At 44.2% G+C, this 23,422-nt stretch overlaps 1 protein-coding gene across 3 annotated transcripts in view; it reads left to right on the forward strand.

Annotated features, from left to right (window-relative positions):
• Positions 1-23,422, forward strand: part of CHGA (chromogranin A) — a 98,188-nt gene that overhangs the window by 39,565 nt on the left and 35,201 nt on the right. For all 3 annotated transcript variants that reach the window (XM_069208215.1, XM_069208214.1, XM_069208216.1), the window contains exons 3-4: positions 14,372-14,465; positions 15,773-15,841. In XM_069208215.1, coding sequence (XP_069064316.1) covers positions 14,372-14,465; positions 15,773-15,841 — 163 coding nt within the window. The remainder of the gene's footprint in view (positions 1-14,371; positions 14,466-15,772; positions 15,842-23,422) is intronic.

Raw genomic sequence — 23,422 nt, forward strand, 5'->3', positions numbered from 1 at the left:
ATGTAAGCTCTAACCACTCAGGGGAGGGAAGGCATCTGAGCCTAAGTGAGGATGAGGAAGAACGGTCCTCAGTAGATACAGTCACTAGGGGCAGGCCCAAAGCTAGTGGTGGGAAGGGGGTCCTTTCAGGAGGAGAGAACCCATCCATCAGAGAAAGAGAGCTGGAGGCCCAGCTAGCATACATAGCTTTGGAAGCAGAGAAGCTGGCCCTAGAAAAGAAAAAGTGGGCATACAAAGAGAAAAGAGATGGAAGCAGCGATAAAGAAGCTGAGGTGTCCATGGGTGGGGGAGTTTGCCCCAGATTACCCAAGGGGGTAGTTCCTGCTTATGTAGAGGGGGATGACATAGATAAGTGGCTAGGGGCCTTTGAGAGGGCACTCCAAATGAGAAGGGTTAGGCCTCAATACTGGGGTTCCCTTTTGTGGGAGTTGGTCCCCAACTCAGGGAGGGATAGGCTTCTGACCTTAAGGGGGGAGGAGGCAGATTCATACCCTAGTATGAAGAGGTGCTTAGCCAAGAAGTTTGGTCTGACCCCAGAGCAATATAGAATGAAGTTCAGGGACACCCAGAAGGTCAGTACCCAGTCTTGGGTTGACTTCGTGGACATTTCACTAAAGGCACTAGAGGGCTGGATTATTGGTAACAAAGTAGATACTTATGAGGGGTTATGCAATCTGATCATGAGAGAGCACATCTTGACCAATTGTATCCAAGAAAGGTTACGCCAGCATCTAGTGGACTCTAAGCAGACCAACCCTAGAGAGCTAGGGGAGGCAGCTGATGAGTGGTTGAGAACCAGGGTGGTTGTCAAGTCCCAGGGGGGAGACTCCAAGAAGGGGGGGACAGGTCCCCAAAAACCTAAGGAGGGAGGTGGTAAGACCACCACAGAGACTCCCTCTGTACCCCAGAACCCTAAGAAGGAGGAGAGTAAATCCCACTCCCACTCTGACAAGCAGAGACAGGGAGACCCAGGGTTAAAAAAAACTCTTGGACAGTAGGGCTTGCTTTGACTGTCAGCAGACAGGTCACTTCAGAGGAGATGCAGCCTGTCCAAGGAAGGTGGTTAGCACTGGGCTGTCCAGTGTAGCCATAGAGGAGGATTCCTCAGATGATGAAGTCCTCCTAGCATTGTGCTGGGAGACAGGACCAGATGGTAAGCTGGTGATCCCTGAGGGTGGGAGTAGGCACTTCCACCACATTCAAGTGAATGGGATCCCTACCACTGGCCTGAGAGACACCTGTGCCAGTCACACTATAGTGAGTGACCGGTTAGTGACCCCAGACATGTATGTCCCAGGAAAGACAAAGAAAGTCAGGATAGCCACAGGGGAGGTGACCTCCAAACCTGTAGCCATAGTGCCCCTAGAGAGTGAGGGTATCCTTGACTGGATTAGGGTGGTAGTCAGTGCTGACCTTCCCCTAGATTGTATCCTGGGCAATGACCTCCCAGAGGTGAGTCTGGTCACAGATGGGGTGGTCGCCCAGGGCGCCCCCCCAACCCAAAGTCCTGGGGAGTCAGTCCCTACAGTTAGGAGACAGGGGTCCCCAAGAAAAGGAAAGAAGAAAAGGAAGGGTAGGCCACTCTTAAAGAGAGTTCCAGGGAGCCAAAGGCCTTCTGCCCCAGTAGGGGGGGAGCCCAGAGTTGGCACTGGTGAGGCCTCCCCTGACCCCAAGGAAGTGCTGAGTAGTCAGGCAGCTGTCCAGATGCAGGGTGTTGCCCCTGCACTGACAGAAGGGAGAGTGGAAGGAGGGTGTCTGCCACAGGAAGTGGTAGCCCCCCACTCTAGACAGCAAGAGGGGTGCCAGGACCTCACAATTGCCCCTAAAGCAGCTCAGCCACCTGTCAGTGGAGAGCTTAGGGTGTGGTTCTGGGTACTGACAGCTGTCAGTAGCCTCTGCTGGGTGCTAGCCTTCCTGGCAGCACTGTACTTGGCCTGGGAGGCAGACCCCAGGGCCAATAGCAAAGTAGGCCCCCTGACCCTATTGGTCATGGTGGGGTTGCTCAAGTGTTGGGTGACCTCTTTGGGTAAGCTAGGTGTTGCCCTAGCAAAGTTAGGAGTAGGGGAGGTGGGCACCTCACTACCCAAGTTGGCAGAGAGAGAGGAGGAAGACCCCCCTAGAGGGAAGTTTCAGTTTGAGTTGGGTCCTTTTACTGTTGGGATGGCTTCACTACCCAGAGGGAGTGACCCTGACAGGAGGATATAAGGCAGAGTAGGCCCTGCAAAGGGACAGCCAGTTTTCTTCACTGTCTTCCTCGCCTAACAAGCCAGGAAGACTCTCCCAGGGTTGGGCTGAGTCTCCTGGGCGTGTGGGCTGGGGGGGGGGGTTGTGTGAGAAAACAGGGCTGATTGCAGAGGCCCCATAACTTTTTGCCTCCATTTTTCACTTTATGCTGGTGTTTTCCTGACTCTGATGGTGCCCTGGGTACTGCTAACCAGTCCCAGGGCCTGTGCTCTGTGTAAAATGGATATGCAAATTAGGCTAATTATAATTGGCCAAGTTAACCTACCTATAAGTCCCTAGTATATGGTAGGGCATGTAGGTTTAGGGACCACAGCATAGGTGGTGCACACCTAGGTGCATTGCTGAGGTGCCCAGTGTCATTTTAAAAGCAAGCCTGCCTTGCTGGCTGCTTTTAAATTAAAGTTATATGCAAATTCAACTTTGGAATTAAAGGTACTTCCAAAGTCTTAAACTACCTTATTTTTACATATAAGTCACCCCTAAGGTGTGCCCTATGTGCCCCTAGGGCTGGGTGCCATGTAACTATAAGCAGGGACTTTATAAAAATAGATTTATAAGCCCTGGTGAGGTAAAAACAGCCAAATTCGTTTTTCCCTCATTGAAGTAAATGGCCTTCATAGGCTAGAATGGGCAGACTTTATTTTAAATGTTAAAGTCTCCTTAAATGTTACATACCAAGAATTTGGTATCAAATTGATTGTTGTAATAAATCCCACAACTTCCAGTTGTTGGATTTAATATAACTTGTCCAGGTAAAAAGTTTAGACTTTACCTAAAAAGTTGCCAATTTCAGCTCTGCATTGTTTTTGCTGCTGTGCTCTGATTGGCCAGCCTGCAGCAGCTTCTGCCAGGCTACCTTGATGAGGTGTGAAGTGGCCTGACTTCACACAAAGGAATGTGCTTGGGGGAGAGAATCTCCCCTCAGCAGATGGTGAGGCAGGAAGGGGGAGGGCTGCCAAACTGGTCTTCAAAGGCAGAGAAGGACATCTGGAGCACCCAGCAACACCCCCACATCCTGCAACCCCAGACAGCTAGGTGCCCCCTTGATTAGATTAGGAGAGGGCAGGAGAGGGGTGTGTTTATGATTTTTAGCCACACCAGTGGGTGGGCTCAGCCAGATCTCTCCTCCAAAAATCAGATTCATCCATTTTGGATTTTTAGAGACTGTTGCCTTCTGGGATGGATTTTTGCCACACTTCCCAGGAAGTGGTCATCACAGGGGGACGACCCTGTCCCTGATTGGAGAACCAGGGCCCCCCTGCTTTTCACCCAGGAGCAAGGATAAAACTGGCAGACCTGCACCCACGCCTCAGATCCACTCCAGAATTCAACAAGAAAGGAACTAAAGAAGAAGAAGGACTGCCCTGCTGGACCCCTGGCCTGCACCTGGACCCTGCACTCAGAAGGACTGCACCAGCTGCACACTTGGGCTTCACCACAAGAAGGACTTTGCCTGGCTTCAACTGGTTCAAGGAGGGACTCCCTGTTTGCTACAGGTGAAAAATTGCTAACCAGAGTCCCCTGCACCAACTCCTGAAAGAAGCGACCAGCTGACCACTGCCCAGTGGCCAAAAAGGAGTTTGCGCCAGGTGCATTCTGGGAGTTGAAGTCCGCACCCCCAAGGACCATCACAGAACTTCTGGACCCTTGGGGTGAGCTGTGGACCCCAAAAGAACCTTGAAAGAACATCTGGGTGAAGCCCCAGAAGTTTGGAAAAGATTGGAGAATTTTTGAAAAAAAGCTGACCGACCCGACGCGGAAATTCTAGCCGGCTTGCCTCAACCGCGACCCGGCCTGACTTCGTGGTTCGTCCCGGTAAAGAAAAACATCCAAAAAAGAGACTAAGTCCGAACGTAAAAAGTTGACCGGGACCTCCCAGCCATCGTATCCGAGAAGGGCTCCACGGATGTCGGATCAAGATCCAGGTTTACCCCGGTCGAAGGATTTTCACCTCGAAAAAACGACTAAGTCCGAAGGTAAAAATCACCACCGAGGAAACCGACTTCGCGTATCCGGACAAGGGCTCCAGGAGGTCGGATTCAACTGGCAGGTTCGTCCCGGGGAAGAAAAACATCAAAAAAGAGACTAAGTCAGAAGGTAACTTTTTAACCGAGGCCTCCCGCGACTTGTAGCCGAGCAGGGCTCCATCGCGGTCGGCCTGAAAGTTTGACTTTGCCCCGGTCCTGGTGCAACCAGATGACCCGATTGGCGCTTTTTGTTTCTAAGCGCTAGAAAATAATAATACTTTAAAAATTCATATCTCCGGTTCCCCTGAACCGATTTTAATCGTTTTTGTGTCATTTTAAAGATAAAAATATAAGCTATTTTTATAAATTGGTTTTGGATTTTTAAACTGTTTCCTGTGTTTTATTTAATTACTGTTTTGTGATATTTGAATGCTTTACACTTTGTCTCTTAAGTTAAGCCTTGACGCTCGATGCCAAGCTACCAAGGGTAGAGCTGGGATTAATTTACTGAGACCTAACTGTACTTATGTGGAGGTTTGTGGCTTGTTGCTAGGTGTAGGTACCTACCTGCCCTACCAATAACCCATTTTCCAACATGCATAATCTGCAGATTGGAACAAAAAAAATGTTTCTAGCTCAAATGGTTCAAAAGTTACTAAAAACGCAGTGATACTTGTTGCGGGCAGTGAAAGGCCCTATGCAAAAGCTGACTGTTCACCTTTCAGTTGCTTATTACTATATTTGGATGTTTACCTGTTACCAATGAGATGTAACCAATGCTCATACAGTGCTAACAAGAGTAAAAAGTAAAAAATGTTAAAGTAATACAATCAGTAAATGTGTCGCATTATGTCACATAATTTGCCTTTGCTTGGCGCATAATTTACTCCACCCATCTGCATAATTTGGCCATCCCAGGCCGCATAATTCTAGTGGCCCTGAGAATAGTAAAGTCTGTCGACAAACCAGGAGGAGGGAGAAGGAGTTGTCGCATCATGACTAGTATAAAAAGTGCCAATGGCAAGGGAAGGCATTGCAGTTGTTTTGGGGGTCACCAAAGACTTGAATTTACAATCAGATTTGGGAGAAGTTCATGACTTTTGCACCTATTCGAAGTTTACAGAGTTTCTCACACAACCCAAACAAGGGTTCAGGCGTGAAATCCTGCAACTTAGCAAAGCCCTCATCGGTGATGGTTTCTCTTTAAATTCTAGAACCTTGAAAATGGGATAACAATGATGTTTTAGCCCCAAAGGACCTGTATTTCAGTATTTCAGCAAGTACAGCAGGACCTAAATATGTGAGAAGCACAATGCACGTCAATTATGGCTATCTTTTACTACGCAAATAGGAGGTCTGCATTAGCATTGCGTTCATGAGAGGCCCTAGATCCCTTTCTAGGGGACTGTTCATGCAAGCAACTGAGAGCCAAAAATATCCACAATGATGACAGCAAACTGTACTAAAGGCAGGTGTTTTACATGGAATTGAGGCACTGCTGCTGCTTGTAACGTACAATATCATAATTCCCATCATCGCATGTATACATAAAGTTACCCAATTTTGAAATATGATACCTAAGAGAAGTAAACATGTTCACACTACTTCCTGGGAGCAAAACCCCCATTGGCTGATATTAAGTTGGGCATTTTAAATCAGCCAAAGGAATAGCAGGCTCGCTGATGCGAGCACCCAAGCAGACAGCAGTAGCATACTGAAGAAGACGCAATCACATTCACTTCATGAAGGAGGTACTCTATTGGTTAATTAAAATGTACAACTTGAATAATCCAACAGTGCTGGTTCGTTCAAGAAGAAGCTAATTATCGTGTAGTAGCTGTGATGTTCCTGTGGTAGATTGCCATTTTCTATTGAGTTAACATCTTTAAGCTCTTAACATTTGTTCTGACCCCAACCGAAGCACAACAACTAGAACCTCGTGTTTTGCGAAATTAGACAAATTAAGTGGCTGGTGCACTGATGAAAGCTCGCGCGCAACATGCAAGAGTCACTAAAACTAGGATGGGCTGTGATGTTACAAGCTGTTTGGACAGGCTGCTGCTGCCGTCTGGTTCTCTAAACTTACACCACGTTTCTGTACGCAGGCCACTGCTAAAGTCACCATTCCCTAATGGTCTGGCTCAACGAAATAAGGTATTTAGGGCCAAACCATTTCCTTTTGCGACTCGTAAATTGCGAATTTTTATGTCTTGCAGTTTGCGAGTTGCAAAAGGAAATTTACTAATGTCTCACAGACACATTTAGTGATTCCCAGTGGGGTCACAGTCACCTGCCTCATCAATATTCATGAGGCAGGTAGCAATTTTCATCCCATTAGGAATGGGCAATAACACAGGGATGGTGGCCTGCTGGGGACAGCAGTCCACCATGTCTGTGTAAGCTTTTAAATAAGGCAACTTTTTTTTTTTTACTTAAAGGAAAATGGGATGCATTTCAAAAAGAAAAATGAAGCATTTCTGTTTCATTGTTTCCGCTTCTTAAGAAACTATTTCACTACCATTCACAAAGGGGAAGGGGTTCCCTGGTGACTCCTTCCTGTTTGCAACTGGCATACCACCTACTTGAAGTAGACGGTAAACTGTGATTGTTTTGTGACCGCATTTCTCTCACAAAACAATCGTACATCCCCCTGCGACTCGCTATTAGGAAGGGACACCCTTGGTACGCCCCTTCCTAATAGTGACTTGTAAACCCTATTTTGCTAATCGATAATAGGTTACTGACTTGCAAAATAGGGATTCACATGCCAGAGGCTGTTTTTAGTGGTCGCAAACGGGACGAATTTCAGTTTGTGACCACTAAAAATGGTCACACATCTGGAGCTATGTCCAATTATCCTCCTATATAACTGTTGAAGAGAGGTGGTGCAGTATAGTAACTATAATTCACACCTCTGATTTAGCTGTAGCTCTCCATCAGTGTAATGGGAAGAAACATTTTAATAGGATCCAAACAAATCAAGACACTTTATTTAATGATGCACGAATAATAAATATTCACTGAAATTCGATTTCCACACATTTTCATTTATGTGCAATATAGTTTTATCAGTAACACTGTGTCTGAGCAAATTTAGTGGCCATTTCAATGAAAAATGTGCTGTCTTTAAATACAGTACACTCCCACACAATGCATTAGTTAAGCTGAAAAATCGCCCTCCCATGTCTAGTGGGTCGCAAACGCAAAGTGCAACATTCTAAAAATTAGGTTGTGGTTCTAAATAGTTTGAGAAGCACTGCCCTAAAATGAATTAACAAATGGAGAAACTTGTGAAAGAAAGGTTTAATAGAAGGAAGTGTATTAGTTTAAGTGTGAAATGTGTGTGTTGCTCTCAATGGTTTTTTAAATCATAAAAAGTCCCCCCTGGGGGCACAAGGCTAATGATTTGATTTGCTGGTTATCAGTGGTAGTCAACTTTTGGCCACTAGTCTTGACATGCGCCAGGGTTGTGCAGTGAAACTCTTCATCCCACCCACTATTGGGAAACCCGGAAAACCATGCTCCATCCACTCTGTGCATATGCAGCACACAATCGACACTGTTGAAGGAGTGGTGGTATTCTGCTCCACTGTTCCTTTCTGCTGCAGCGTTGCTCATGTGAATTCATTAAGGAAAGTTGGCTGGAGCGACATGCCTGAAAGTCTGATTAATTATCAACTGGACTGGGCGGACTGCCACAGCTGCCCATTCCCTCACGTGCTGGCACGTTGCAATGCGGCACTGGGACAAGAGGTGGTGCATATAAAACAGACTCTGCAGCTGTCATTTCTGAGCACTCTTCTTCAGAAAGGAAAATGCATGCAGCCATCTTTGAAGAAGAAGGGTTGGTTGTGATGCAAGTATGGCTTCCTCTGCAATATAAAGTAGTGCTTGGCCTCCCTAAGAGCCATAGTGATGTCTTGAATGCAGCCAGTGGAATGTATCTCTCCCAGCCCTGAACATGAGCTGTGCAGAAATGGATGCCTACAACATGTGGTATTCTGCAAACACATCTTTAGAAGCATAATTCTACCTTTCAAGATGCTAGATAGGTGGAATGCAATTTGGTGAGGCAGAATCAGCAAGCGAGCAGATGTACATCAGCATAGGCCCAACCCTATAGCCTTTAATGGAACCCACCTCATTATGCATTAACCAGATTGACTCACTGGTCACAGCCTGTTTTAGTGCATATTTAAAAATGAAATCAATCAAGCTTAGGGGCAGATTGAAGAAAACTTGCGCCCTTTATTGCTGCCCTACTGCCACCATGTGCGCACCGTATTTAAAATACAGCGCACCATGGCGCAGGGTAGAGGGCAATAGCGTAATTTTTTTGTACGCTATTGATGTACTCTGCAGGAGTAGCGCCAAAATGTTGGCCCATTATAAATAATGGTATGCACCCTTTTAACACTTGCTCTGAGCAGGCGTTAAAAGTGCTGAAAAAAATGGCGCAAGGAAATCTCTCAGATTTGTTCAGCCCACCGAAAAGAGGAAAGCCCCCCCCTGCATACTTTGCGTCTGGCAGTGGCAAAATGCAGCACTGCACCACTATGTAAATATGGCACGTGGGTAATGCCACCTTAACCCCAGATTTACTTCAAAATAACTGCCGCAAATGTGGTGCAAGGTGGCGCTAGGGGCTTATAAATATGCCCCTTACTGTCTTACCAATAGACATTAATGAGGTTTTGGTCAGCCCTCTTAACCCATTGGCCTGTTCAACTGCCATTCACGTTTTGCTTCCTCTCACCTCGGTATACAGCATAGAGCACTAAGTGAGCTCACCTTAGCCAGTGGCGCTCTTCACTGTGAGTGACTGCACTTTGCCCTTCTTAATATGCACATCTGCCAAAAAATAGTCAGTTCCGGTGGTGGTAACCTAGGGACCCTTTTCATTTTTGCTTTCATTTCAAGTTGTCAATTCAATATGTTTGAATAATAAATTGAATAGCATTGCCAATGCTTGTTTAAAATAATGTAACAAATTGTGCATTTTACGCACAGTTTCAAATTTATGTTGTAAACAAGCAAAGGGTTTAAAGACAGTACTTGAGGGACTCATGAATCAATCCCGTAAGCCAACATTTCTCATAGTGCCCGTGAATCATTATTTCTCTGCAGCAGCAAAGACATTATTGTGCTTCTTAGAAGAATTTGGTGCCTCAGGAGAAACTGTCTCTCTGGAACACTTGTCGCCAGCAGAAATTATATGCATCATACATTCTGTGCTGTTTAAAACAAGACATTAAAAAATCTGTGATAGGAGACACGGTTTCCATTGTTCGCTGTGTGTCAGGAGAAGTGAATGCTACTGTGTTGATGCCACTGATTTTCTCACTTACATTTCTGTACTAGTGAAATATGTCCATGACGATTCACGTTCCAATAGAAACTGGCTGTGCCATGAAAAATATTGTGTCCCTCATAAAGCTATCAGGATGTTCATCAGTACAAACAAAGCATACTCAAGAATTTTTTTGTTTTTATTTTGATTGTCAGTTGGAATTTAATATGACTGTATAGACAGACAAATACAATTTGGTTTTGTAAAAGCATTTCTTTCCACACTGTGGTGCACTGGGGACGGCTCCTTCGCATTGGCAAAGGAGTGTCCCCCCACTGGCTAAGAGCCAGAAGCTAAAAAATGAAACAATATTTCGTTTTAATTTTTAGCTGCTGGCTCAGCTGAGCCAACATGTGAAGGGAAGGGCGGGACTGGACCATGGAAGGGGGGAGGAGGAGTGAAGAGAGTACACTAAGTGTGCAGGTTAGTTTGCCTGGCAGTCTTAGGCCGGCCAAACTGACATGCGCACTTAGGTTTCTCCAACCCGGCTGCGTCGCACAGCCGGGTTGGAGAAACTCCACAGACTCCAATGCAGTGTCTGAGTGGCAGACCAAGTCGCTCAAACCAATCCTGGTGCTGCTCTCATGCTAGGAATAGCAAGAGAGCAGCACCAGGCTTGCATGGGGGGAGCCTATGCTGATGTCCCAGGGACTGCTGGGACATCATCAGAAAAGGAGTGGGAGGCGGCCTGCGGTGTCGGGACAGGTACTTTTTTGTTTTTTTTAAAATTATTATTACAAATTTTTTATTGTTATTTATTGTCCCCATCTCCTCAACCCCCCTACCTACCTGCCCCTGCCCTTGAGATTTGCGGTGGCAGCTGCTGGGACAAATGCCACTGTTTCTATGTGATTTGAGATTGCTCTGAGGTTCAAACCTACTGGAAACGGGTCAACGGGATGGATGGGCAAGCGATAGGTAGGCCCCTATCACTCACCCGACCTTCTCAGTCCCACGTACTAACAAAAAGGTTTAGAAAACATTTAATAAAGACATAAGGTGGCAGGGTAGGGATACCCTCGTCCCCTAGGCCTCGTATTGGGGTCCCAGAGGATCCCCAAATCTGCAGCAAAAAAAAACCAGCAGGCTCCCATGCATTCTAAAAATGTACCGCGCAGGTGGCTTAGGGCCTGAGAGGTGGCCCCATCCCCCGGGTCCGACAGACTATTAAAGGAGGAGGGTACCTTTTGGCTTCCTTCTTGAGCCGAAAAGGGTATTGTGGTACTATATAAAAAATAAAGGGGTGGGAGAAAAGCATCTCCCAGTCCCGATCCTTGAAGGGGCCCTGGGGACCCCATTCCTGAGGGCCTTAAATAACTAGATGGGAAGTGGGGCCTTGTGGCCCTCTCCCAGATCCATTCAGTGCCCCATGGGACAACAATTCCTGGGGCCAGCTCAGGACAGTGTCCTTAGGGACCCCGACCCCAAGGAAGTTGTCTTTTGCATGCCCAAGACTGTGGGCTTGGAAAGTGCAATGTCCTCCCACTGGGCAAGAGCACAAAGCTACTCCCACTCAGAGAGAGATCAAAACATTTTCCCTGCCCACACTCACGGTTAGGGAAAATACATTGAAATGCTCCCAGCCCATGGGGCAAAAGTATAAACTACTCCTGCGGGACGGAAGCAATACCAGATCTCACTTCACCTGCGATGGATACAAGCAGGCCATGGGCCTCCCTCTGCATTCCCCAATGGGGGAACAGCTGTGGCATGCACAAGGTGTGAATAGGGGCAAGCCACTTAAAAAAATATAAAGCCAGCTCTTGCAGGAACAGGAATATCATAAATGAAAAAAGTGAATAATAATGAGCGGCCACAGCTGCAAATTTACCATTTACTACTCCTTCAAGGAACACCTCTTAATACCATGCGAGGGCTAGCTCCATATTTTTTTTGCCATGCACTGTGGCCAAACCGCTGATGTGTATGGCCAAAGGACATGCATGGTGGGGGGGTGGCTGCCCGCTGGGTGTTTGAAGCCGAGCCAGACCCTGCGGCCAACCCCACTGCACAGAGCCAAAGGCCAAGTGCAGCAGAGTGTGGCCCATAGGGTTTAGATGTACGGCCCAGCCACAGGCCTGGCCCTGCAGCCAACCTCCCACCATGCACTGCCTTATGTAGGGTAATAAAATATCACTTTACATTCTCTTTTTAAACCTACAAATTCATTAAAAAAAGGCTAAAGTGACGTTACAGCTAAGTGTGATAATATCTTACTTTGCATTAAAAAAAAACTTTTTAAAAAATCACTGAAAAAACAAAGGTTATTGGGACATTATATTTGGGGGTTGGCTTTATATATGGTAATAAAATATAACTTTACATTTCTTTTTTTAAAACATACAAATGTATTTAAAAAAGGCTAAAGTCACGTTATAGCTAAGTGTGATAATATCTTACTTTGCATTAAAAAAAAAAAACACTGAAAAACACAAAGGTTATTGGGACATTATATGTAGGTGAAATTGTCTGATAAAAATACCATTTTAAACACACTAAACCAGTACAATTCACAATTTATAGTTATTTCAAGAAATTATACCTTGTGCTTTAAGGCAACTACAACCTGGGCCTTCATTATGCGCTGCTACTTAGCCCACATATTACATCATTCATGACACCTTCTATGACATCATTGATAACATCGCTGCAACATCTGAAATTACATCATTGATTGCAACACAATACAAGGTGGAGGCGTGAGCTACAGCTACCTTAGAGCATGTTATAGTTACTTGAGATAAATATAACTGGTGAATTGCAGTGGTATTGTTTGTTTACAATGATATGCTTTAACTGACATTTTCAGCTATCTATAATGTCCTGTTAACCTTTGCTTCTTTTCAGTGAATATATATATTTATATATATATATAACCTAAAGGCAGTTGCCACCCAGTAGTTATAGTTAGGATCGGGCTCCCATAGTAAATGCATTTTTGATTTGCCATAAACTTTGGTGCTGTCTGACAAACCTCCATGCAGCTTTCCATAAAAGTGCTCGTTTTTCCCTAGTTTGTCCATGGAAAGTTTCGGGGAGATCAGATAAGCAGGAGCGCAGAAAAAAGGTGGGTCCCAAAACACGTTTTTTCCACCTTTTTCCCAAATTAACTTTATACACGGAAACAGCCTAAATTCCTGAATGGATTTACACCAAATTTGGCAGAAAGCTAGATCTAGATTCAGGAAGAGTGCTTTTTGTATTTTGGTGTAAATCATTCAGTAGGTTTTGAGCAAATAATGCTCAAAAACTTTGGACATCTAGGGACTTAGAGGTTTCGCTGATTCTGGCAGATCTCAAACTAAGATTTGATTGGCTGCCACCACCTCAACCAAGAACTGGTGACAGTCATTTTAGCCCCCCTCCCCCCGGGTCACTTCAACCTCAGGGGCCCCATCCCACTGGTTGTATAGTTAATGGGGGGGCACGTGGCCCGTTTTTGTCCCCGGGGACCCCATTCCCCCAGGGCCTGGACATGTAATAAAGGGGGAGTGGGGCGTGCAGCCATGGTGTCCCAATTCCCTGGGGCCCAGGAGGTGCAATAGATGGGGAGGAGGCCATGAGCCCCATCAAGCTATTAACGGCCCTGGGGAGTATCATCCCCCCACTCATGCCCTTAGGTTACTATAACTCGCGCCATCGACATTCACTGCTAATTACCCTACATATTACATCACTCATGCCGTCTTCTTTGACATCATTGATAATATCACTCTGCATGTGCAGGATATGAGTTATAGTTACTTTAGAGCACAATAGTTACTTGAAATGTCATAGAACATGTCATAAGTGATGTTATATGTGAGGTCATAATCAGTGCATTGCGGGGGCACAAGACATAGTTAATGCTGCTAACTATAACTGCTGAATTGCAGTGTTTTTTGTTAGTTAAAAACTTTAATGTTGTCACTGAGAAATTCACCTAACTATAACATTACTTTATTATTTGTTTTTTCAGTGAATTTCTATGGCTTTTTTAAAACAAAAACAGATCTTTTGATCATACCTGACTCTAACATGACTTTGACCTTTGTTTTTTCCAGTGAATTTCTTGTTTTTTTAAAGTAATCAATTTATTTTGTGAATCTACATACGGTAGAATGACTGTATAATGTAGCCTGTGTGCAGACATTATTTTGAAAAGGAATGCTTCTTATTGTAACATAAGAGGAAAGGTTTTACAGTAAGACTTCTTGCTACAGTAACAAGTGTGCATATCAGAGTATATTCCAAAACCACCTACTCCTTCCTACTTTTCACGATCCGGTGAACGTCTTGCAAGGTTGTAACTTTAAAAAAAAATTAAATTAGCCTTCTACTCATCACAGTACTTATCTCTTACACACTTCCTATTAAAAACAAGATCCACAATATGCATTCTTACTAGTTAAGTGTATTAAGAACATATCCTCTCCTTTTTACTATTCATGATCCCGCAAGAGTCCTCTGTGATCATAAAGATGAGTTAAAAACAATATACATTTATTTTTATCACAGTAGTTATTCCTTAGACACCTCTTCTATAAATCTAGGGGGACAGCATGCCTTTCTGCTGCCCTCTTATATATCGTTTTTACTTCATTTCCCCCATACCTCCAGTTTTTCACAGTAAACAGTGATGACGGCCATTTCATTTCTAAAATTCAGGTCAACAAAGATCAGTCTCTGATTTACTGCCTTTACAACGTGTCTTTTGTGTGCAAGAAAGCTTACATATTTGATACATCTGTAATACTTTAATGCCTTGATTCAACCAAAGCCATAATCATTCTCACAAAATCCAAAAAGATCATTGATTCTCTTTATGCAGGTGATGAAGTGTGTGGTGGAGGTCATTTCAGACACCCTTTCGAAGCCAAATGCAGTGCCCATCAGCCCAGAGTGCTTGCAAACCCTAAGAGGTGGTATGTATGATTTTGAATAGCACATTCTGTCACACGGTCATTTTTGCAAACAATTTCACTAATGGAATTATATGGTAATGGAGCACTCAGTTATGGAGCAACATTGACCAAGTTACGTAGCAAGTGGAGACAAATTATGAATATAGTTTCAAGTTATCCTTTTTTGACAATATTACAGATAAATGCATACAGCAAATCACCTACTTTCCATCTGTATATCTGTTTATATCAGATTACTTTTGAGTGATTTTTATTGTTGACAGTCATGGCTGCTAGGCCTATAGCTGTGCAGATTGACAGGTAAAGGCAGTGGTTCCCAAACTTTTTCGATCCCCGGCCCCCTTGACCTATTGGCCGTGTTGGCCACGGCTCCCCATTATGTAACTTTTTTTTGGCGGGTGGGGGAACGTAATCCCAGCCTGTACCTGTACCTACACTATTTACAGTTTGTCTTCTTTATTCTCTCCTTCAGGTTGCTGAAACCCATTTATTGGAAACTATTTTTGTTCTTTGGTCATAGGGATATTATTAATGGTACTTTGGCGCCCTCCGCTGGTCACAATAATTAATGCAGGGGGTTTTGTTTCCAATACCACGATGAAAAGCTGCCGATTCAAAGCACCTCCGAGTGGTTTCCAGACTGTGTGCGGCGCCCCTGGCTAGTTTTGAGGGCGCACCAGGGAGCCGTGGCGCACAGTTTGGGAACCACTGGGTAAAGGGATTAAAAAAGAAAAAGTTTTCTAATAAGGCTTAAACAGTTGTATAGTTTACTAACATGTGTATGCTTTCATATGAGTTTATTGATTTATTGTTAGTGGTATTGAAATCATTGAGCCTGGTTAGGCATTCAAGTATGAGTGTACATTTAATACCAAATACATTTGAAATATACTAGTTTGAACTTATGTTTTCCACAATGCCCATATACACATGGATACATAGAAATAAAATCAGCAAAAAATAAATATGGATAAATACAGCTGGAAATGTCAAACAAATAAATACCATTAAGCCAGGAGCTCTCATTAGGAAATGTTATGCCACACATTGTGTGTTAATATTATCTTGATATTTTTATATTTAAACACACATTTATTCTGAAAAGGCCCGACCACACTATACAAAATACAAAGATTACTTAAAAAACATACACCTGCAACAAATCCAATCCAAAATGCTATTCACTGACAAATGGTGCTTTTGTCTTGCATAGGAAAGGAATGCCATTTTATGAGCAGTGAAAATAGTTTGTGTAAAATATCTGATGGCACCAACACACATTTCAATTAATGCCCCTTTGATTACAGATGAAAGGATCATCTCCATCCTCCGGCACCAGAACCTGCTGAAAGAGCTCCAGCAATTGGCAGCAAAAGGTACTGCAATGCACCACCATTTTGTTTATAGTGCCTCAAAGAAAGACTTGACTTTGTTGGGTCCAAGTTCCACGTGTCCATTTCCCATTATTTGCCTACTTGTGTCCCAAAGATAAATAACCTTTCAGCAAATATAAAAATTATTTATGGTAATGGTACTGCATTTTCAATATCTCACCAAGGTACGGAGTTATTGTTTTTATCATATTTGCTTTCTAAAGGATCATCATCTTCCACATGGATACCATGTTAAAGAGAGCTCTGGATCGGTGCTGACCTGATATCAATAATGTTCTACTACTAGGCCATCTGCATAGGCAACTCTCTATCCCATGGTTGCCACACCAACCTTTGTGGATAAGAAGCCACATTCATACCAAACAAAATGGTGACATCCCTACAACCTTTAACACAAAGTTAATACGAACATATAGGCAAACAGGTGCTGCAAAACCATTGCAGCATGAATACTAACTGAATGTAACTTACAAACAAGACATTAGGACTAATTTGAAATAATGGATTTTAATGAGACATACAAAAAAAAATCACAAGAATTGTCTCTGGATGTGTAAGACAACTACCAGATCAAGCTGTAAGGTCCCCTAAGTCCATTTTAAATTACTCTGTTATTTAGAGTGTAGTTTAGATGATCTAACTGAGGAGTGTTATAGGTATTTGGTGCCAAATAGTACCCACGTGAGCTTCAATTTGCTAGAAGCATTGGGAAAAACATAAAGGATAGAATGAACTACAGAGAAGGCTGAGTATAGCGTGAAACCCTAATGGAAGCTGGCCTGCATCAACTCTAATGTCACACTGTTTAGGGACCTTTCAAACATCAGTCAAACCAAGAAGAGCTAGGACAACAAAAGAGAGTTGAAAGAATAGCCAGGTAAAACAAGAAAGCAACTTATGACAAGAATGCATGACTAAACGAAAGAAGCACATTTTAAAGAGGCTAGAGCTAGCTAACTCAACAGACACTGGAGCTTCTAGTGGCCAGCCGGGTCACGGAGAGCCTGGAGTTAAAGCATTAAGTGGCAGGTTGATGCTCACCAGAGCAGTGGCATATGTAATAGTAAGAAACAAGGAATCACAAGCATTCTCTTCAGATTCAGGATAGAAGTCATTGCTGCTGCATCAGCAGAAAATTGATCACAGGCACAAAGTGCTGATTCAGGAAACAAGGAATCACTATCAAATCAGCAAACACAAGGAGAACGCTGACGTCAGGGACACTGAGTGAAGGAAACATGAGTAGAGATAATTGGAAAGGAATGTTTTAGGTATACAGGGAGACAAACTGCAGTGGCTGCAATGGGAAACAGGGGTACAGAAAACCAGAAGAACAAGAGCACAATAACGCTGAGATCAAGAACGAACACAAAAAAGTATAATATATGGATAAAGGATGGTAGACAAGAAACAAAGTTGAAAATTCCTAATGCAGAACACTTAAGTATGGATAAGAATTTTGCAGGGGCATCTTTCAAGGAATCGATGTAGGGCCGTGCCACAAGTCTTTCCGCTGCTCTTCCCTACGCCAATTTGAAAAGGCAAAAATGCACCATATTTACAAGATACAATGCTTTTCTGTCCTTTTCCCAGGCTCTGGTGCACAGTTTGCTGCCTAGCACCAAAGCAGGCACCCTTGCACCGTGGTCTGCGTTGTCGGCAGGATTGATTTTGTGCAGTAAGGGGCACCTTCCTGCACAAAAATAATCCAAAGAGGCGTGCAGTACATACAGAAAGAGGAAACAACAAGGAGAAATAATGATATTTCTCCTCATTGCACCTGCCCTGGGATGGCGTAAATTTTGAGGCATTCCCAGGATTACAAATCCTTGCAAATCTGGGAATGCGTCAAAACCCATGGGTTTTGCATGGGAACACCCTCCACAAAGCCCATGGAACGCCTCCCTGATGCAGTGTAAGGCAACGCAGCGACTTGAGCATTGGGCTACACCATGTCTACAAGGACATGAAAACTCACGCATGGTTTCATAGGTATGGGTCCGCGCTCCTCGCCCCCGGAGCATCACAAAAAGTAATGCACCAGCAGCGCAAGGGGTTTGAAAATATGCCCCCAATGCAAGCAAATGATCCATCCAACAATGCAGGTGGAAGACAACTTTAGCATGCATACTCTGAACAACTGAGATCAACTTGAAATGCTCTTTCACCGCAAAGTAACACGGAAAATATAGTGATGCAACCAAAAAACAGCCCACACGCAGAACCGAAACACCGGGCGCATTTGGGTAATCTTGGCAAAAACGTGCATAGGGAAAATAGTAGCCAGGGCAGGTGCAAGGTAAAAGCAATCGCTGGGAAGGTCCCAAACAGCACTACCTTTTTGCAATGAGGAAAGGAATCTAATAGGTAATCTCCCACAAAAAATATCTGCGATGTAAAGTAACATATGTTGCATTTTAAAAACATTTGGCCATTAAAAATGTGTACATTAAGCAATATAGGAATAGCAATATATGTAAAATAAAATGTGCCTCCTTGAGACCCTATGGGCAGCACCTTGAGCCCCAACAGGTGATTAGACGCCCTTTAGAAATGATTGATTGATTGTATGGGTGATTAGGTGTTTAGGAATTTTGAGGACATTCAGTTGCAAATGGCACCCTTTTAGGCACAAAATGCTATTTATATTAGCCAAAACTTGGTAGATCTTTAAGAGCACTTAGATCCTAAAGGCATTTCGCACATGCCTGGGAGTTTTCCCTCATGGAATGTTTTTAATTTATTGAGATGCTGATAGCTGTGTAAAGTGGGGAAAATACAACAAGCATTGGCAAAGTAAATAGGTCTCACCTCTGAGAGAGCTATTGGATTAGTTTATTTTAGCTGTGTTGTACAGTAAGTGGGTGTACAGTATGTTAAAAGGTTTATTCTAAATTGCTATAAAACAGTCATTTTTCAATGCATGAGGGATGGTATGAGCTTTGAATTAAAATGTGTAATGGAAAGGGAATAGCAACATGAACAGCATTTTCTTAAATAAGAATTATGATATTCTGAACACTACACTTTTTATGGGAGCTTGGGGGTTCTTAATATCGAGAATGGAATGGGTAATAGTAGGTAAAAGGCAAGGTGGATAATGGGTTGTGTGATAGTGAATACGCTGAAAAGGGTAGTTTAACTTAAATGTATGAAATAATTTAATTTAAATTGATGGAAATAATTGCAATTATGGTCCAAGGTAAAAAAAAACTGAGTGAAATGTGTACCGATCATGGACGTTTTATGGTTAAAATCAATAAAAATGTTTTAAAAAAAAAAAAAAAAAAAGAAATGGGGGTGAAGTTTCCACAATAACATTGCAACTGTAGAGAGGTGGGAAGCACATTTTCTTAAGTGAAGGGTAACATTTTTCCCTGTACTTTGCACACATTCTGTGTTTTTACATCACAACTATTGTTTAAAGCTGTCTAAGAAAAGAATTGAAAGGCAGTCTTGTTCAAGGGAAATAAAACTTAGGCTGTGGTTGAGCTGCAGTCGCTAATATTGTTCAAAGCTGTCTAGCATCACAAATCAATCAATCGATCACAGAAATTTATAGAGCGCGCTACTTACCCGTTAGGGTTCCAAGGCGCTGGGGGAGGGGGGGGAATGCTACTGCTCGAAGAGCCAGGTTTTGAGGAGTCTTCTGAAGGCGAGTAGGTCTTGAGTCTGTCGGAGGTAGGTAGGGAGCGTGTTCCAGGTCTTGGCGGCGAGGTAGGTGAAGGATCTGCCGCCGGAGGAAGCTCGTTGGATGCGGGGGACGGTGGCGAGGGCGAGGCTCGCGGATCGTAGATGGCGGGTCGGGGTGTAGAAGTTGAGTCTGTCGTTGCGGTAGGAGGCGCCGGCGTTGTGGAGTGCTTTGTGTGCGTGGGTGAAGAGCTTGAAGGTGACCCTTTTGTTGACGGGGAGCCAGTGGTCTGTGTTCTGCCGGAGAGGAAGGATGAGGTCCAGGCTAGGGCTTTTTCCTGGATTCCGGCTTCTTGGAGGCGTGAAGTAGGGTGTGGTGGCAGACTGTGTCGAAGGCCACGGAGAGGTCTAGGAGAATGAGGGCGGAGGTCTCGCCGCGGTCGAGTTGGCGTCTGATGTCATCTGTTGCGGCGATGAGGGCGGTCTTGGTGCTGTGGTTGCGTCTAAATCCGGTTTGTGAGGAGTCGAGGACGTTGTTGTCTTCGATGTGGCGTGTCAGCTGAAGGTTGACGATCTTTTCTGCGACTTTAGCTGGGTAGGGGAGGAGGGAGATGGGGCGGAAATTCTTGAGGTCCTTGGGGTTGGCTTTTGGTTTCTTGAGAAGGGCGTTGATGTCTGCGTGCTTCCAGCTTTCTGGGAAGGTGCCTGTTTCGAAGGAGGCATTGATGATCTTGCAGAGTTGGGGCGCGATGATAGAGTCGGCTTTGTTGAAGATGTGGTGGGGCAGGGGTCAGTCGGTGATCCGGAGTGGATGGAGTTCATGATTTTGCGTGTTGCGTCGTCGTCGATGTTGGACCAGGCGGTGATGGGGTTGGTGATGCTAGGGTACGAGGTGGTGACGGAGGTGGGTGAGGTAGGGGTGTTGAAGCTGCTGTGGATGTCGGCAATCTTGCTGTGGAAAAAGGCGGCAAGGGAGTCGCAAAGTTCCTGAGATGGCGGGATGTCGTTGACGTTGGTGCTGGGGGTGGATAGTTCCTTCACGATGCGGAAAAGCTCTTTGCTGTCATGTGCGTTGTTGTCTAGGCGGTCTTTGAAGGAGGACCTCTTGGTGGTCCTGATGAGGTGGTGGTGTCGGCGGGTTGCGTCTTTGAGGACAGCGTGAGTGTCCGGTGTGCGTTCTTGGAGCCATTTCTTTTCCAGTTTCCTGCAGGCGCGTTTGGAGGCCAGGAGTTCGTCGGTGAACCAGGACGCTTTCTTGCTGGTGAGGTTGTTGGGGGGTTTCTTCAGTGGGGCGAGAATGTTGGCGCAGTTGTTGATCCATTGACTGAAGTTGCAGGCCGCGGTGTCTGGGTCGGTGGGCTCGTTTGGTGGGTTCTGGGAGAGGGTGCTGAGAAGTTGTTCTTTGGTGACTTTGCCCCAGTTTGGCGGGGGAGTTGGCGTCTGTGGTGGTGTGCGGTGATTTTGTTGTAGGTGAAGTGGACGCAGTGGTGGTCGGTCCAGTAGGGTTCGGTGGTGTCGTTGATGGTAACGTGGTCGCTGGTGGAGAAGATGGCGTCAAGTGTGTGTCCGGCGGCGTGGGTTGTTGACGTGAGGCAGCATTGTCTGAGGTGGAATAAAGATAAATAAACAGGTCCTCACATGCAAGGTCCATTTCATTTAAGATAACAAAATGTGCTTCCCATACTGCTTTTACTTGCAATGTTAAGGGAGGGTGGATTATTCTGTTTTTTTTTTACATGTCCACATTAACTAATTAGCACCACAAGAAGTAGTGATGCTACTGGGACTTGAAAGGGGTTCCCCAGCTTCAAAGGCCACAGCTATGCACATAAGAAAGCACATAGCAATGCGAATCTCCTTATCTGCAAATCAGTGGCCTTTGATGCTGGGGAACCCATAAAAGTCAGAGAGCACTGGAAGCACATTTATTATAATGTGTGCGTCAGCAAAGAATAGACAAACGCTTATGTGCAAGGTCCCCTTGCAGTCACACATTAAACACATAACCTAACGCAAATTAAACTTGTTTAAAAAACACAGTAAGATTGTGGCCTAGATGCAGTTGCAAACAGTGGTGGAAGCTAAATAAACAAGTGTATACAGACAATGTGAGGCGGGGAGGGAGCAAACAACAGAGCCAGCTACAAAAGATGCACACTGTAGAGTGGCTCAACAAAAAGGAAAAGATAGCTCCCAAAAGCGCGAGCAGTGGAAGAACACATGTACTTGGGTCATGCTCCCTCTAGGGGAGGGTCACATGCAAGAAGAGGGAAGTGCAACCACAGAGCTGACGAGCAGGAAGCAAGCAATAGAGAATGGCTTTGAAGCCAACCAATAGTAAGAAATAGGAGAGCTCTAAACCCACTAACAGTAAACAAAATGTTTTGAGGAGACAGTGAGTATGCTGTCTACGTGAGACCTAAAAACAACCATGGCTCCAGGATATGTGTTGCATCTGTACCTAGCGCAGCCTTCATGAACTCTGACACTAGAGAACAAGGGCAGTGCCAGGGAACGAAATTACACATCAGGAACTGCTGCTGCTACCCCTAATTGATGTCCATGTCTGGGCCCTGCTCTTGTGGCTGTACTGTCCAGGGATCAGGTGTGGTGGTGAGTGTGACTGGCTCATTTTCATGAGACCAGATCATGGTTAGCTGATCTGGTCATTAGTGGTACCATGACAGCTGTCAGTGGTGTATTTGGTGGCATACGAATGTAACAGAAATAGTCTGCAGCTGCTCACCTTGGCTGTCCCCAGTAAAATTCCAATTTGAGTCATGGATCATGACACATCCTGACTGCCTTACATCTAGTGGTCCATCCTGACAATTTAGTGAGAGTGGCTGGGTGTGGATTATGACCTCCACTTAGCAGGCAAACAGATGTGAGCAGAAGAAAGCTTCTTCTAGTCCAGTGAGGATTTTTAAAGTGAGATGTGAGACAGGGCCCACCATGAGTGATATGTTAAACTTAACATTAGGAAATACAAGATCATGCTCATTCCTTTACCCCTGGTACTTCTCTGCCAAAATAAAGGATTCAATCTGCAGCCTTGCACTGTGGATGGCACAAACTTCTTAAGCAACATATAATATTGTTGTACTCTAATGTCCTGGTTTTTCCATTCATAATGTTATTACTATTATTAGTTTTGTTATTAATAGTATTAGTGTTAGTATTAACATTGCAATACATGGGATTCTCCAGTCCCTGTATGCAAAATAAAAACCTGTCTATACTTTCTTTATAATACACAAGATTCTAAAATCCCTGTATAAAAACCTGTCTCTAATTGTTTTATAATATTCGACTTGTGACACACCCAGTCACCTATTATGCCTATTATAAAGAAATGACATCTGACCTCAACTGTACTAAACTATTACATTGAGTTCTTATCTCAAATTGCCTAACCTGCCATAGCCAGGAGCCAAGGATAAAGGCAGGTCAGGTCATGGTGCATATTTAAAGCAGCTGTTTAAAGCAAGGAAAATTAAATGCTGCTTTTTTTTTCCTTCTGATCTGTTTTTCTAGTAGAAAGTATAGATTTATGGCAGTGACAAGGAGAAAGCAGAAATTTACAGTAATATGTTTGCATTCCTTAGGTAATTACAGAAAAGTTATAATCTCTCTGCATGTTTCTATTACGGCTCAGTTAAAAAACTGATTTCAATATGTTTTTGCAAAAAATATCTAACAGTTTTTTATGTTTTTAATTTTGCACTGGAGAATCTACTTTTATTTATGTTTGCAAACATGCTCTCTCTTTCATATGAAAGAGCTAGACACCAAGGATGTAAGTGGTTTGTGGAAAAGGTGAAGAAGTGCCCATGTATTTTAAGGATTAAAGTCCCCCTGCTGTACATGATAAAGATATTGCAAGTCACCTCAGAGATCTGTAACCCTAACTCGGCCTTCGCCTTCACTCCT

Source organism: Pleurodeles waltl, chromosome 9, assembly GCF_031143425.1.
Source record: "Pleurodeles waltl isolate 20211129_DDA chromosome 9, aPleWal1.hap1.20221129, whole genome shotgun sequence".
NCBI lineage: Eukaryota > Metazoa > Chordata > Amphibia > Caudata > Salamandridae > Pleurodeles > Pleurodeles waltl.